The 16,516-nt window shown below is 41.1% G+C and overlaps 1 protein-coding gene across 6 annotated transcripts in view; it reads left to right on the top strand.

Annotated features, from left to right (window-relative positions):
- The window catches only part of PRDM10 (PR/SET domain 10), a 100,610-nt gene that overhangs the window by 35,058 nt on the left and 49,036 nt on the right, over positions 1-16,516 (top strand). For all 6 annotated transcript variants that reach the window (XR_010581078.2, XR_010581076.2, XM_065529229.2 and 3 more), the window contains exons 2-4: positions 4,389-4,575; positions 7,597-7,761; positions 9,925-9,984. Coding sequence is in view for 4 of the 6 variants with exons in the window: in XM_065529229.2 (XP_065385301.1) it covers positions 4,507-4,575; positions 7,597-7,761; positions 9,925-9,984 (294 nt within the window). In the remaining 2 variants the exon portion in view is untranslated. The remainder of the gene's footprint in view (positions 1-4,388; positions 4,576-7,596; positions 7,762-9,924; positions 9,985-16,516) is intronic.

Here is a 16,516-nt window from a genome sequence, read left to right as displayed (position 1 = left end):
GGGGTACTAACACATAAAATGCAAGATACATTGTAAAGCAGTGTATGTCCAAAGTTCTCATCATAGTGTCCAAAGTTCTCATCATAGTGTCACATGTAATGGCAAAATATTAGAAATAACCTAAGCGTTTATGAATGCAAGATTAAAAATATGCAGCTGTAATGAAGAATGAGGAATGTCTGTATATATATGGAATAATATGAAAGGTATGATATTACATGGGACAAACGAGATATAGAAGAAATGCTACCTTGATGGAATCAGTAGTATGCATCTATTTGTGGTTGGAGAGGGAGAGAGAATATATATGCTTGTGTGTATGTACACAAAATAATTTTTGGAAGAAAATACAATAAATTGATAATATAGGTTGCTTCTGAGGAATGGCTAGAGCATTCCAGGTAGGGCGATTGTCCACTGTATACGTTTTTGTGCCTTTTGAATTTTGAGCCAGCTGCATTTACTACCTATTAAAAGAGATACAAATATAATTTTTTTTTTTTTTTTTTTTTGAAACGGAGTCTTGCTCTGTCACCCAGGCTGGAGTGCAGTGGCCGGATCTCAGCTCACTGCAAGCTCCGCCTCCCGGGTTTACGCCATTCTCCTGCCTCAGCCTCCCGAGTAGCTGGGACTACAGGCGCCCGCCACCTCGCCCGGCTAGTTTTTTTGTATTTTTTAGTAGAGACGGGGTTTCACCGTGTTAGCCGGGATCGTCTCTCGATCTCCTGGCCTCGTGATCCGCCCGTCTCGGCCTCCCAAAGTGCTGGGATTACAGGCTTGAGCCACCGCGCCCGGCCACAAATATAATTTAAAAAGAAGAAATAAAGTATACCTTTCTAGACATGAAAACAAAGACAAAAAGATGCTCCGGGCTGTGTGGGTTTTGTGAGGGCATGGACTGTACCTGCTGATCCCCGTGGCACCCCAGTGCCTAGCATAGTACACACCTGAGCATTTGTGCAATCAGTGAGCCAAGCTGAAGGAAACAAAACAACTCAAATTCCTCTATAGGAAGGACACCACATCTCTTCTGTGGTGTCTCTGCTAAAAATACATATCCTGAATCTAACCATGAAGAAACATCAGACAAACTTAAATTGAGGAGCATTCTGAAAAATAAATGACCTGTGCATTTCATAAATGTCAAGGTCACGGCGGACCAAGAAAGAGCAGGGAACTGTTTGGGATTGAAGGAGACTGAAGGGCAGGAGAGCTGAGTGTGCTGTGTGCAATACCGGATTGCATCCCAGGTCAGGAGAAAAAATGTTGTATTCTTTTTAAAGGACGTTCATTAGAGTTGACAAAATTTGAATAAGGTCTGTGAATTAGGTAATAGTACTGTTTCCATGTTAACATCCTCATTTCGATAATAGTACTGTGGTTATAAGAAAATCTTGTTTTTAAGAATGAGGCACTTAGGGCCTGGTGCTGTGGTTCACGCCTGTAATCCCAGCACTTTGGGAGGCCAAGGCGGGCAGATCACGAGGTCAGGAGATCGAGACCATCCTGGCTAACGTGGTGAAACTCCGTCTATACTAAAAATACAAAAAAAATTAGCCGGGCGTGGTGGCGGGCGCCTGTAGTCCCAGCTACTGTGGAGGCTGAGGCAGGAGAATGGCGTGAACCTGGGAGGTGAAGCTTGCAGTGAGTGGAGATCGCGCCACTGCACTCCAGCCTGGGGACAGAGCGAGACTACCTCTCGGGGAAAAAAAGAAAAATAGAATTAGGCACTTAGAAATTTAGGGGAAAAGGGGCATTGTGTTGGCAACTTACTCTGAAATGGTTCAGGTGAAAAAAGGGAGAGAAAGAAAGAGAAAGGGGAAATAATAAAGTAAACATGGTAAAATGTTAACATCCAGGGAATTGGAGTGAAGAAATACAGGAATTCTTTGTACTATTTTGACAACTTTTATGTCTGAAGTTATTTCAGAATAAACAACTTTTAAAAAAAAGCTTCCTACATGGAACATGTTATGGCTTCCTTCCTTCCTTCCTTCCTTCCTTCCTTCCTTCCTTCCTTCCTCCCTCCCTCCCTCCCTCCCTCCCTCCCTCCCTCCTTCCTTCCTTCCTTCCTTCCTTCCTTCCTTCCTTCCTTCCTTCCTTCCTTCCTTCCTTTTTTAAAGCAAAGTCTCTCTGTGTTGCCCTTGCTGGCCTTGAACTGGGCTCAAGGGATCCTCCACCTCAGCCTCTTGAGTAGCTGGGACCACAGGCATGCCCTACCATGCCTGGCTCTGATTTTGTAATTACTGAGCCTTTTATGTCCTTTTGTACAATTTTGTCATTTTCTTCTTATAGATCTTTAGATGATTGGTGACATTTATTCCTTTCTTTCTTAATTTCTTTTTTTTTGAGACAGAATCTCACTCTGCCACCCGTGCAGTACAGTGGCGTGATCTGGGCTCACTGTAACCTCCGCCTCCCGTGCTCAAGTAATCCTTCCACCTCAGACTCCCGAGAAGCTGGGACCACAGGTGCACACCACCACACCTGGATAATTTTTGTATTTTTTGTAGAGATGGGGTTTCACCGTGTTGCCCAGGCTGGTCTTGCCCTCCTGGCCTCAAGCAATCGGTCGGCCTTGGCCTCCAAAAGTGCTGGGATTACAGGTGTGAACCACTGCACCCAGCCTATTCCTTTCTTAATACTTTTTGTTTCTTTAAATAATGGCTTTGTTGAGATATAATTTATATACATATGAAACTCACCCTGAATATCTTTGTATATATTTTTAAATAGTACTGCTGTATGAGGAAGGTATGCTTAAAAAAATCAACTTTATTAGGGTATAATTTAAATGTAATAAAATTCACATATCTCTACTTAATAGGTTGATGGCTTTTGACACACATATTCCTTATGTAACCACCACTGCAATTCAGGTACAAGATGCAGGATATTCCCATTTCTCCATGAAGTTCCCTTGTGTTCCTTTCTTCTTACATTCACCTGTTGGTGGATGTGTCAGTCTTTCCAGTCCCCCCCAAATGGGGATTGGAAGAGTAGGGTGCATGCAGGGTGAGTAAGTGTGGTGGGGGGCGCTGCATGGTGGGGATGAGAATGATCATGTTGAGGCGAAGCAGGAACAGGCCCCTGGATGGCTCAGAAGATGGACATGTCATCCCCTGTTTTCCAGAGTTGGGCACAGACTTTGGAAGTTCGCGTACCTCCTCTTTTTTTCTTCTTTGGTCTTTATTCTGGTGTTGTGGCTGCTGCCCTGTTAACACAGCAAATGTCAAGTGGACTTCTAAAATACCAACATTTTATCATCATCAAAAGGGAAGACTGACTACCTTAAAAAGCCTGTTTTGGGAAGGAATAAGACTTTGAGATGCAGCTATTGTGCGTGTTGAAACTTAGTAAGGCTTTTTATTTGGCCGCTAATCACTCCAGCACTGACCATGTGAGAAAAAAAGTTTGTATTTGCATTCACCAAATTTTTTACACAGAAAATTGCCACTTTCCCCTCGTCTTGAGACTTCTTATTCTGCTGTTCATTTTGAAGTAAAGGTGGAATGGGAAATTAGTGTCTACAAGGAAAGAGCCTGCTTTTGGCATCTGAGAAACTCATTCTCCTCACGAGAACTAAGATTACCTTCAGTATTTTTAATGAGGATTGCATTATACAAACATGTACACATGTATGTATACACAAATATATATGCAAAATATATAATTTTATAAGATATTATACACACAAACCCCCAATGAGTGTTTAGAACATAGCAAGCATGCAATACATTATATTATTATATTTTTAAATTTCTTTTTATTAAATAGAGATGGGGTCTCGCCATGTTGACCAGGCTGGTCTCAAACTCCCTGCCTCAAGCGATCCTCCTATCTTGGCCTCTCAAAGAGCTGGGATTGGCCAAGAGTGGTGGCTCATGCAGGTAATACCAGCACTTTGGGAGACCAAGGCAGGTGGATCACTTGAGCTCAGGAGTTTGAGACCAGCCTGGCCAACATGGTGAAAACAGATCTCCACTAAAAATACAAAAAATTAGCTAGGCATGGTTGCTCATGCCCATAGTCCAAGCTACTCAGGAGGCTGAGGCAGGAGAATCACTTAAACCTGGGAGGCGGAGGTTGCAGTGAACCTAGATCGTGCCACTGCACTCCAGCCTGGGCAGCAGATTGAGACTCCATCTCAAAAACAAAACAACTCCCCCCACACCCCCCAAAAAAAAACCCAAAGAGCTGCAATTACAGGTGTGAGTCACTGTACCTGGCCTATATTATTATCACAAATAATATCTTCATTTTTACGTTTTTTGCCCAGGTGTGTTGCTTTATGACAAATCTTTGTTTTACTCTTTGTGGTTGAAATGGTAATCTATTGAAATGTATTTATCTACTGAAAGTCTTGGTTCCTTTCTGTGTTTTCTCAGGCTCACTGCAGACAGACCTTTCTGTCCTTCATGAACACACGTGTGGTAGACAGATGACTGTCCTGCACCCCGTGCTGCTCTAGGTGTGCCAGACGTGGAGCTGTCCAGTTGGGAGAAGATGGATTCCAAAGATGAAAGCTCGCACGTGTGGCCGACGTCTGCAGAGCACGAACAGAATGCTGCACAGGTGAAGACTGGTCTTTTCCAGCTTGGTATTGAGAGGTTTTCAGCTGGACACAGTTTGCTGACTATCTAGTAGTGATTGGTTGGGAGGAGCCAACATGGAGAACTCGTACCCAGGGAATAGGGACTGTTTTGGCACCTTGAATGCTCCATCGACGTGGCTCACTGTGAGTTAGGAGAGCTAGACCACCACCTATAGGCTTCTCTGCATTGTCTGCAATTTACTGTCATAGTGTGTTTTACTACCCTGTTTTATTTCTGTTATTGGTGCTGAAAACCTCAAACTATAGTTTGTTTCTTTTATGTTATCCGTAGGAGTTTGGTCCTTTGTGTGTAATGAGTACAAGTATGTATTTAAAGTGAGTGGCCTTTTCTTTTCTTTTTAAATTCAGAATATAAACCTCTAAGTGAAAGTTGTTCCATTATGAGTCAGCCACTTTAGAGGTTAGTCACTTGATCAAATGCTGCTGTCATCCTTTCAGATTGCTGCTAGAACCAACCACGTTATTCTGACTGTTCTTAGTGACGGCAAATCTCTGCATTTTTGGTGTGGAATTGAATTTTGGGATGATTAGCAGTCATATGGAGCCATGTTTTATATGTGACCAAAGCATAAAACTTAATTTTTAAACATTATAGTAAACATACAAATTTAATGTTTCATTAAATTGCATAACCATAGTACCATATCAAAATCAAGAAGTTACACTGAAACATTTAAGTATGCAGATTCTATTTAATTTAAGCAATATAATAAATATACAATCAATAAAATTGGTCATCTGGTATGATTAAAAAGTCTCGATATGGGCCAAAGATGGTGGTTCATGCCTTTCCCAGCAGTTTGGGAGGCCAAGGCAGCAGGATCAATTCAGGCCAGGAGTTCAAGACCAGCCTGGGCAACAAAGTGAGGCCCTGACTCTACAAAAAAAAAAAAAAAAATTTGCTGGACAGGTGCATGCCTGTAGTGGTGCAGTCATGTCTCCAGGAGGTGGAGGCTGCAGTGAACCATGACTGCACCACTACGCTCTAGCCTGGGTGACAGAATGAGACCCTGTCTCTAAAAATAAAAATAAATGAAGTCTTAGTCTGATTACTTAAAAAAGTTCCACCGATGTTTTCAGCAGAGTATATGAGAATTCTGTTTTATTTCTCCTGGAAATCATTTTGAGGTCACTTCCATGCAGCTATGTATTTTGGTATATTTTATTTATAAACAAAATTGTAGTTCATTAAAAAGCAAAACAAAAGAAAATCTAGTTGTGACACTGCATGACCAGGGCCCTGCCTGTGGGTAACCAGATAGTAGATAGCCAAGGTCAGGGTCCCTGTGGCACTCCTTGCTCCCAATTGGTTCTTCCGCCAGCTGGGAATTCTGATGTAATGAGTGCTGAAGACCAAGCGGAAAAGCTTGGATAACTTGTCTGGAGGAAACATGTTTTCCCTTCTTAAGCACTGAAACTAGTTCAAGGCTTTGATGTTAATGAACAAATCTAAAGTCACAAAATTGTCTTATAGCAATTAAGCCTGCTCAAATATGAGCCTAATTTTTCCAATAGACAAACTTTATCTTCCCAGACAAATCAAATTTATGTAGAAGCCAGACTAATCGTTTAGTGTAGAGGTAGAAGTTTGTTGTATTTCTGTGGTGTTTGATTACATTTTGTCTCTTAGGTTTCCTTCTGGGGATTAAATTAGTTTATATTATCTTTGGGATCTACAATCCTTCACTAGAGAAAACTGACATAAAAAAGTTAGGCCCAAAGCCAAGGCAGTATAAGAGCAAGGATTCCACCCTAAGAGTCCTGACTTCGATAGCAACACATAAATTATTTCTCTCCCAAATGTGTGCTTTGGCCATCTGCTTCCAGACCTTCAATATCAGGCATCAGGCCATGTGCCAAGCTCAGGCCTTCAAGAATTCAATCCTCCAAAGCTGACCACTCAGAAAATATTTTACAAAACTTGATTTCTGCTTTAGTTCTTTAGGTCTTGGGAGAAAATTATTTACCCTGGTGACAGCTGAAATAGTTGTCCAGAACGCCTTAAAAGTACTTTATTAGAATTTTCTGTGTCTTCATCTACCTGGCAAGGAAGAGTTCTATTCCATTCAATGATTCAGCAAGCATTTACCGATACACCTCCAGTATGTGCTTTGTGTATGAAACAACTTGCAGGAAAGAAAGTGACTTTAGTTTAGTTTAGTTTAGTTTGGTTTGGTTTGGTTTGGTTTGGTTTGTTTTGGTTTGGTTCAGTTTGGTTCGGTTTAGTTTAGTTTAGTTTTGAGACGGAGTTTCACTCTTCTCACCCAGTCTGGAGTGCAGTGGCGTGATCTCGGCTCACTACAACCTCTGCCTCCTGGATTCAAGCAATTCTCCTGTCTCAGCCTCCCGAGTAGCTGGGATTACAGGTGCCCCCCACCATGCCCAGCTAATTTTTGTATTTTTTTTAGTAGAGATAGGGTTTCACCATGTTGGCCAGGCTGGTCCTGAACTCCTGACCTCAGGTAATCCACACACCTCAGCTTCCCAAAGTGCTGGGATTACAGGTGTGAGCCACCACATCTGGCCAAAAGTGACCTTATTTTAATGTGTCTGCTGAAAGACACTGTTAGTTATAAAATAGAATTCTTATGATGTGTTGAGAGCAATTGGCTTTTGAGTCTTGACATATTTTTTCACACCACAGAGTAATTTGTGTGTTTTATTCTGGTAGTGTTGTCAAGCAGGAATCTGCAGTGTTGTTTCCAGGATCAATTAACCACATCCTTATTACTCCCCAAAAGAGTTATCTGCATTGGACATTTGAGGCAAAGGGGAATTTAAGTCGGTTGCCTAACAGTTAGCAGTAAATCAATGACAGGGTCCTCAGATCCTTCCCTAGTCATCAGCTCAGTGTAGATGAAGGTGTATCCGTCCCCATTCTCCTTTCATTGGGGATATTTTAGAATCCCAGGTGTGCTTGTTGATCTCTTACCTTCGTGAGACTGATTTTGTTCTTCGTCCTTGCCTCCTTTTTATGCCAGGTGCACTTTGTTCCGGACACTGGAACGGTGGCTCAGATCGTCTATGCCGATGACCAGGTTCGCCCACCCCAGCAGGTGGTGTACACGGCAGATGGTGCCTCCTACACATCAGTGGATGGTCCAGAGCACACGCTGGTATACATCCACCCAGTGGAAGCCGCGCAGGCATGTGAAGGATTATTTGTTTATAATTTGTTGATTAACTAACCGATTACTTGTGTTTACCTTCTGTCAGTCATTGTGCTAGCTACTGGTGATGCAGAACGTATTCAGATAAGATTTGTGCTCTCAGCTGGGCGCGGTGGCTCATGCCTGTAATCCCAGCACTTTGGGAGGCTGAGGTGGGTGAATCACAAGGTCAGGAGTTCAAGACCAGCCTGGGCAAGATAGTGAAACCCTGTCTCTCCTAAAAATACAAAAAAGTAGCCAGGCATGGTGGTGGGCACCTATAATCCCAGCTACTCGGGAGGCTGAGGCAGAGAATTGCTTGAACCTGGGAGGCAGAGGTTGCAGTGAGCCGAGATCATGCCACCGCACTCTGGCCTAAGTGACAGAGCGAGACTCTGTCTCAAAAAAAGAGAAAAGATCTATGTTCTCAAGGAGCTTGTAACCAGCTTGGCAGAGGAAGATGTGATTTACTTCTCGACACTAAATGCAGTAAGAAGAGCATGGGTTCGTATATAGCTCTTCTCTCTAGTTGACTAGGTTATGAATTTGTTATTATTCCTAAGTATCAAGAACCAGGCTCTGTGAAAACATACAGATTATTTCAGCTAAATGTGTAAGAAAGGGTCCTGCTAAGCTTATTAGCTACCACTTCTTAATAACTTACTGATTTGCAAGGCTGTACTAGAAGCAAAGATGTTTACTGGTAAAAGCTGTACAATTATAGCTGCTTTTATTTTATTTGTTGCCAGTGACTTGCAGTGTAGCTTCCAAATGAGTGACACCAATATTCCCCAACATATAAATGTTAATTTACATTGTTAGCACTTTACAATGTATAAAGTACTTTGAGATGTGTATCTTTAACATCTAAATTCCATGCTTTTATAGTAGCATCTTGGTAATAAAAATTTGTCCTCATTTGATATTAATAAAGAGGCTCAGATCATTCCCAAAAAGAAATGAGGCCGGCCTAATCAGTGCCTTTCAAATCTACGTAAGTATGAAATCACTGAAGACTTAGTGGTACTTTTGGAATACCTCTGCCTATATTAAAATAAGATTAGTTTATGTAAGAATGTCCTGTGACCAACTTTTAGTTTATTACAATGTTACTAAATGTCTGAATTTGGATAATTTTTATTTTATTTACTTATTTTTTATTTTTTCGAGACAGAGTCTTGCTCTGTTTCCTAGGCTGGAGTGCAGTGGCACAATCTCAGCTCATTGCAACCTCCACCTCCCTGGTTCAAGTGATTCTCCTGTCTCAGCCTCCCAAGCAACTGGGATTACAGGCACCCACCACCATAACCAGCTAATTTTTGTATTTTTAGTAGAGATGGGTTTTCGCCGTTTTGGCCAGGCTGGTCTTGAACTCCTGACCTCAGACGATCTGCCTGCCTCAGCCTCCCAAAGTGCTGGGATTACAGGCGTGAGTCACCACGCCCAGCTAGATGTTTAGAAACTTTAGAAGAAAGGACATTTTGACATTTTTCTGGATTAGAGATAGTAACCATGGTGCCCTGGCTACAATAGTTTCAAAGAATTTTCTCTACTTAGCTTTGCTGCATCATGACCCAACTTAGTTTATGATGATGATTTTTAAAAAAATTATGACTTTATTGACTATCCAAAAAAGAACTCATGGAACATTAAGTTCAATTTACTTTCCTTCTACTTCTCTTCTGATAATAAACATGCACTTACGTTTGAAAGAGCTGTAATCCTTGGGAATGTAATCCTCTTCTGGATGCCTGTCTATCCCCATCCATTTTCATTTAATCACAAGGCTACACTGTGAGCAGTGTTATGTGTGAACCTATGAACCCTTGTTCACGTCATGTCTCTTTTGTTTTCACGAGATGCCTTTTTAATGAACTGTGACATTCAGCCCCAAGAGAGGCTTTGCTTAGGAGTAAAATTGTGAAGTATGTTAGCCATTGGGATGGTTAGCTTCTACAATCTCTTTGGAGCCATCTGAATGAAAGGCTTTAGCTAAATTTAAGATTACTATCTTTATTTTCTGTATTAATCAAAGATTATTACTAGCTAAAATGGGAGTTAGCTTTTCTAAAAATTGGTGCTTAGCAGTAGGATAATTTTTCTGTGTAGGCAGGCTATCCAAAGAGCTACTGCTAATTGTTTGTTTGTTTGTTTGTTTAGACTCTGTTTACAGACCCAGGCCAGGTAGCTTATGTCCAACAGGATGCTACAGCTCAGCAGGTAATGAATTGTCTTTTTCTTGTTTGGGGATAACACTGTGAATGCCACTGTGCCTGGAATGCCCCCATCCCTTCACACTGCACCATCTCTGGATGTTTGTTTCTTATGTACTAAGAATGTTCTCCAGCTCCTTTAATGAAAACAAAGCAAAATGTAACATAATATTAACATATTTCAATAAGTATATACTGGAATGATTTGGTAATAGAAAGTGATTTGTCCGAGAAATTTTTTAAAATAAGCATATAAACAGGGTATTGGTTCAAGAACCAAGGAATAATCATGAGGTTTAAAAGTGTCTCCCTTTTTGGAAATTGATACAGCTTTTGTGCTTGCTCTATTTTTAAATACTGAAAAAAAAAATTCTTGCTTAAATTACATATAAATGTGGTTCCAATTTTCCTCGTGCCAGCTTCTAAAAAGTTGAGTTCTTCTTGGTTTTCTTTTAAAACATTTCTTTCCCATTACCTTCATTCTTCATATATCCTACTTGGCTTTGATGACTTCCTCCTCATTTTTTGCAAGAATGTGAAAGTGATAAAGAAGGTGTGGGAGCAGCTGGGCACAGAGGCTCCTGCCTGTAATCCCAGCACTTTCGGAGGCTGAGGTGGGAGAATCATTTGAGACCAGACTGGGCAATAGAGAGAGACCCCATCTCTGCAAAATTTTAAAAATTAGCCAGATGTGGTGGTGTACACCTGTGGTTCCAGCTACTTGGGAGGCTAAGGTGGGAGGATCCCTTAAACCCAGAAGTCTGAGGCTGCAGTGAGCTTTGATTACACTACTGCACTCCAGCCTGGGTGGCAGAGTAAGACCCTGTCTCAAAAAATAAACAAGCAAAAACCAAATAGGTTTACTTTCATGTCAGGTAGTGTGACTGTAATTTGTCTGTATTACTGAGTGCCATGACTGATTAATAATTAAATTATTCTCATTAAGAAGCACTTTCTGGCCAGGTATGGTGGCTCACGTGTGTAATTCCAGCACTTTTGGGGACTGAGGCAGGTGGATCACTTGAGGTCAGGAGTTCAAGACCAGCTTGGCCAACATGGTGAAACCCTGTCTCTAGTAAAAATACAAAAAACTTAGCCAGGCGTGGTGGCAGGCACCTGTAATCCCAGTTAATTTGGGAGGCTAAGGCACAAGAATCACTTCAACCTGGGAGGTGGAGCTTGCAGTGAGCCAAGATTGTGCCACTGCACTCCAGCCTGGGCGACAGAGCAAGACTCTATCTCAAAAAAAAAGAAAAAACTTAATTAATTAATTAATTAATTAATTAAAATTTAAAAGAAGAAGCACTTTCTGCTTTTTTATTTCTTGGTAGAAGATTTGTATGCTTCTGTTTTAAAATTTAGAAAATGAACACTAGTTGTATTAATATCATCTGAAATATAGAGAGGACTGTTAGGAGCCTTTGTTATATAAGTTGGGGTTAAATTCATTCGTGACTGGCAGTGAATGGCAATGTAGTGGGGGTCTTTGAACTTAAATGAGAACTGTTATTTGTTTGAATAATTTTTTGTAATAATTAGGTATATTCTTGACCCAAACCTCATTTCTGTAGTTATTGATTCCAACAGGATGCTACATTGATTCCATCAAGCAAGCAATGGAATATATATATATACACACACACACACATATATATATATGGATATACTATTAGATATATTCTTCATTTATTATTTTACATGTAGATTATTTCCTTTTTTTTCTTATTTTGCTACTATAAAGAACGCTGTCATGGATATCATATCAGATTATTTCCTTAGGATAAATACCCCAAAGAGAAATGGTAGAGACAGAAGATATTTGTATTTTAAGTTAAGAACCAAGCTTTTTGTAAAAGTGGAAAAAGATACAAATATAAAAACCAAACCAATGAAATAAAAACCCAGAATTCTAAATTTGAATTGGAATATGAATATGGACTTGTAATATGTTTTCTCTTAAAAAACATGTTTTCTGACCAGGCACCTGTAATCCCAGCACTTTGGGAGGCTGAGGCAGGCAGATCACTTGAGGCCAGGAGTTCGAGACCAGCCTGGGCAACATGGCAAAACCCTGTCTCTACAAGAAATACAAAAATTACCTGGGTGTAATGGCTCATGCCTGTAATCCCAGCTACTCTGGAGGCTGAGTTGGGAGAATCACTTGAACCTGGGAGGCAGAGGTTGCATTGAGCTGAGATTGCACCACTATACTCCAGCCTGGGTGACAGAACAAGACTCTGTCTCAAAAAAAAAAAAAAAACAAAAAACAGGCTGGGCGTGGGGGCTTACGCCCATAATCCCAGCACTTTGGGAAGCCGAGGCAGGTGGATCACCGGAGGTCAGGAGTTCGAGACCACCCTGGCCGATATGGCGAAACCCTGTCTCTACTAAAAATACAAAAATTAGCTGGGCGTGGTGCCTCATGCCTGTAGTCCCAGCTACTTGGAGGCTGAGGCAGGAGAATCGCTTGAACCCAGGAGGTAGAGGTTGCAGTGAGCTGACGTCATACCCCTGTACTTCAGCCTGGGTGACAGAGTGAGACTCTGTCTCAAAAACAAAAGAAAACAAAAAACAAAAAAAAGCAAAAATCACGTTTTTCTAGTTCTGGCCATTGAAGTAGTTTAGATACGATGATCAACCCACTAGCAGTGAGTATCCCTAATGCTGCCATGTGTTCTCTTAAATACAATTCACCAGCAAAAGGAATTAGGGCTTTTTGGAGAAATGGCAGATTCTAGCTCTGGGGCAGGGAATGCACTGATGAATTTGGAGCATCTTGTCTTCTCAGAATGCAGGATTGCTATTAAAAACTTCTGGTTTCCTATGGCAAGAACTTGAAGGGGACAAAATGGGTCAAATTGACCTGTAAAAAAGGATAACATCTACAATAGATTGAAGTACCTAAATATACGTAAGGTCCACAAGTTCATAGTGATACTAAAAGGAGTTATTGGATTGGTCACTTTTTGAGGATGCTAGAATTTACCATATTATTCTAAAAACTGGCAAATGGAGAAAAAGAATCCTGCCTTTCTCCTTGAAGGTACCCAGGTAACCAATTACTTGAGGAGGGAAATTTCTTTACAGAAGCATTCCTACTAATAAATAAAGATGGGATGATTGACTTAGAATATCACCATTTTGCAGCCCCTAATGACATACGGACCTAGGCAATGATTGTCAATGGTAGCCTGAAACCATCAGGAAAAAGCTGATGAGGAATGGTATAATGGATAGATCCAAGTGATAATATCACCAACAGAGAGACAGCCATTCATGATATGCCTCCTGGTATTGTGTACTTCCTATTGTATTAGGAATACAATATCACATATGAAGCATTCTTCCCAAAAAATCAAACTGGAATCTGATTAAATATCTAGATTCAAGCATGGTAGACAAAATGGAACAAATGAAAAGATACACACAAATGCAGTCCGCAGAACCCAGTCTGTGGGAGATTCTCTAGGACAAATGGTTTAGCTTCTTTTCCAAATAAATTGCAAGGGAAAAGAGGAAGGGGGAGCTTATGTATTAAAGGAGACTTCAGAGGCATATCAGTCAGATGCAATATATGGACCTTGTTTGGATCCTGATTTGAACAAGCCAACTGTAAAAAAATATATGAGGCAATTGGGGAAATTGTAACACTAAGTCGATATTTGATAGTACTAAGAAATGACAGCTGGGGCTGGGCGCAGTGGCTCACGCCTGTAATCCCAGCATTTTGGGAAGCCTAGGTGGGTGGATCACGAGGTCAGGAGATCGAGACCATCCTGGCCAACATAGTGAAACCCTGTCTCTACTAAAAATATGTAAATTAGCTGGACGTGGTGGCACGTGCCTGTAATTCCAGCTACTTGGGAGGCTGAGGCAGGAGAATCGCTTGAACCAGGGAGCTGGAGGTTGCAGTGAGCCAAGATCACACCACTATACTGCAACCTGGCGACAGAGCAAGACTCCGTCAAAAAAAAAAAAAACCACACACGCAGAAATGACGGCTGGGTACAGTGGATCATGCCTGTAATCCCAGTACTTTGGGAAGCCGAGGCAGGTGGATCACCTGAGGTCAGGAGTTTGAGACCAGCCTGGCCAACATGGTGAAACCCCATCTTAACTAAAAATACAATAATTAGTTGGGTGTGGTGGTGGGTACCTGTAATCCTAGCTACTTGGGAGGCTGAGGCAGGAGAATCGCTTGAACCTGGGAGGCGGAGGTTGCAGTGACAGTGAGCCGAGATCGTGCCATTGCACTCCAGCCTGAGAGATAAGAGTGAGACTCCGTCTCAAAAAAAAAAAAAAAAAAAAAGACTAATTTTTTTAGATATGATAAGATATGCAATCTAAAAGTCATTTTATTGTACTCAACTATTTACAGATGAAAACGTATAATGTCTTGGTTTTGCTTCTAAGTAATCCAATGAGGGAGAAAGTAGGTAGATTAATTGAAATAAGATTGGCCGTGAATTGGCCAGGGACGGTGAATCACATCTATAATACTGGCACTTTGGGATCCCTGAGACAGGAGGACCACTTGAGCCCAGGAGTTAAAGACCAGCCTAGGCAACATAGTGAAGACCCTTGTCTCTACAAAAACTAAAAAAAAATTAGCCAGGCATGGTGGCATGTATGTGTAATCCCAGCTACTCGGGAGGCTGAGGTGGGAAGAGCACTTGAGCCTTGGAGGTTGAGGCTGCAGTGAGCTGTGATTAAGCCACTCGGCACTCCAGACAGACATATTTTATCTCAAAAAAAAAAAAAAAAAAAAAGTTGATTGGCCATGAATTGATAATTGTTGAGCTGAGTTATGGATACATGAGGTTTATTATACTATTCTATTTGATATTTGTGTGAAATTATTTTGATAATTGATTTTCTAAATTGCTTTTCAGACACTGAAAATGTTTGTATTCCCACCAACAAAATACTGTCCAAGAGTGCCCCATTTCCACACACACTTGCCACACTGAGTATCTGCATTCTTTTCAAATTTTGCCCATCTGATAGGCAGATTTGTGTTGTTTTATTATTGAGAGATAGTTTTAATGAAAGGCTTCGTTGCCATTTGCACTTCAAAGGGCTCTTCATCTTTCCCCATCTCCAGAAACAATCTGCCTGTTTCATGTTGTGCTCAGAAGGAAAGTTGTGCTCAGCTCCACAAACCCTGACATTACAAGACAGTGGAACTATTGGCTTGGCATCTCTCTCCATTGCAGTTTCCTTTCAACCAGCACAGTTGTTATTTCTGGTTATAACACCTCAGCGGTTGTCGGTGTATCTGGTGACCTGGATAAATTCTGGATAGAAAGTTAGATTGAGAGTTTAACACAGATGATGGTTTTTTTTTTTGTTTTTTTTGTTTTTTTTTTGGTTTTTGTTTTCTTCTTAGGTAAAAGGTTCCTGTTATATTTTCAGTTGTTTTTAGTGAGGGCAAAACGTGCTTGAAGCATTTTTCACGTACGCATTCCCTTGGCCTTAAGAAAGGCATCAGTGGTCTCCAGGCATAGTCTCCCCATTGTTTTTGAAAATGAACATGTGTGACTCCCCACACACTGAGAGGAAAATATGCTGCCCTGATAATTGGTCTCAGTAGGAATCAAGAAGCATTCTGTTGTGTGTGCTGCTGTCCAGCGTAGTCGTTTCATGTTTCACTTCTCAGATAAATTGCATCCTGAAATGCATTATGTCCTTTCAGAAATAATTACAGAGAGTGGTATTAAGTGGGAAGGAGAAAGTATACCATAAGTTTATAGATTCTTTTTCCTTTTACTGTATTTTATTGTACATGACAAAATGCACAAGATTAAAATGGTTTTGCTTCGTACTCTCTTCCTCTAAGTGAAACACACACACACTGCTTGCCAACCTACTGCCTGGCGGTGACCTCAGGAGCATGTGTGGTTACCTTGTTGCCCAGGTATTCAAAGCGTGAGTGATGTTTACCTCTTCTGCTGCCCTCCTTGAATGGACTGAATTCCCTAGGACCATTGTCATGTACTGGAAAAAGCAGTGCAGAGTCAGAATTTAAACTTCATCTCTGCCACTTAGGAGGGTTGTAACATCACCTGACCTCAAAGGAATTCAAATACGTGCCCAGCATCAGTAAACACCAGCTGAATTTGAATTTGTGATTCATTAAATTTGTAATGCATGCCTGTTGTATGTTAAGGTCTGTGTTGTCTAGAAGTATACAGTTCTTACCTAGAAATGATAGTCACTAGCTCTTTCCATTCCTTTTCAACAGTAGTTTGCATGTTTCTGGTAAATATCCAAACTCTGCTTTTAACGTTAGCCCTCTAAGATGATGCTGGAGTGTTTAAGCATTTCCTTTTGCCACAGTCTGTTAGGAGAGAGGTCCAGCACGGGGAAGAGAAGGTTGGTTTTATCTTGATGTCAGCTTTCTCAGCAGTGGCAAGAAGCCAGTCACCTTGCCAAACCAGAGTCCTTCTGACAGCATCTGTTGGGGCAAAATACATTGCGGTTTCACTAGAATAACTGAATTGCTGAATTCATTCTTTCAGGTTGGGTCTGCAGAGCGG

This window comes from Macaca fascicularis, chromosome 14, assembly GCF_037993035.2.
Source record: "Macaca fascicularis isolate 582-1 chromosome 14, T2T-MFA8v1.1".
NCBI lineage: Eukaryota > Metazoa > Chordata > Mammalia > Primates > Cercopithecidae > Macaca > Macaca fascicularis.
Note: the sequence above shows the minus strand (reverse complement) of the source record. Positions and strands in the feature narration are given on the sequence as shown.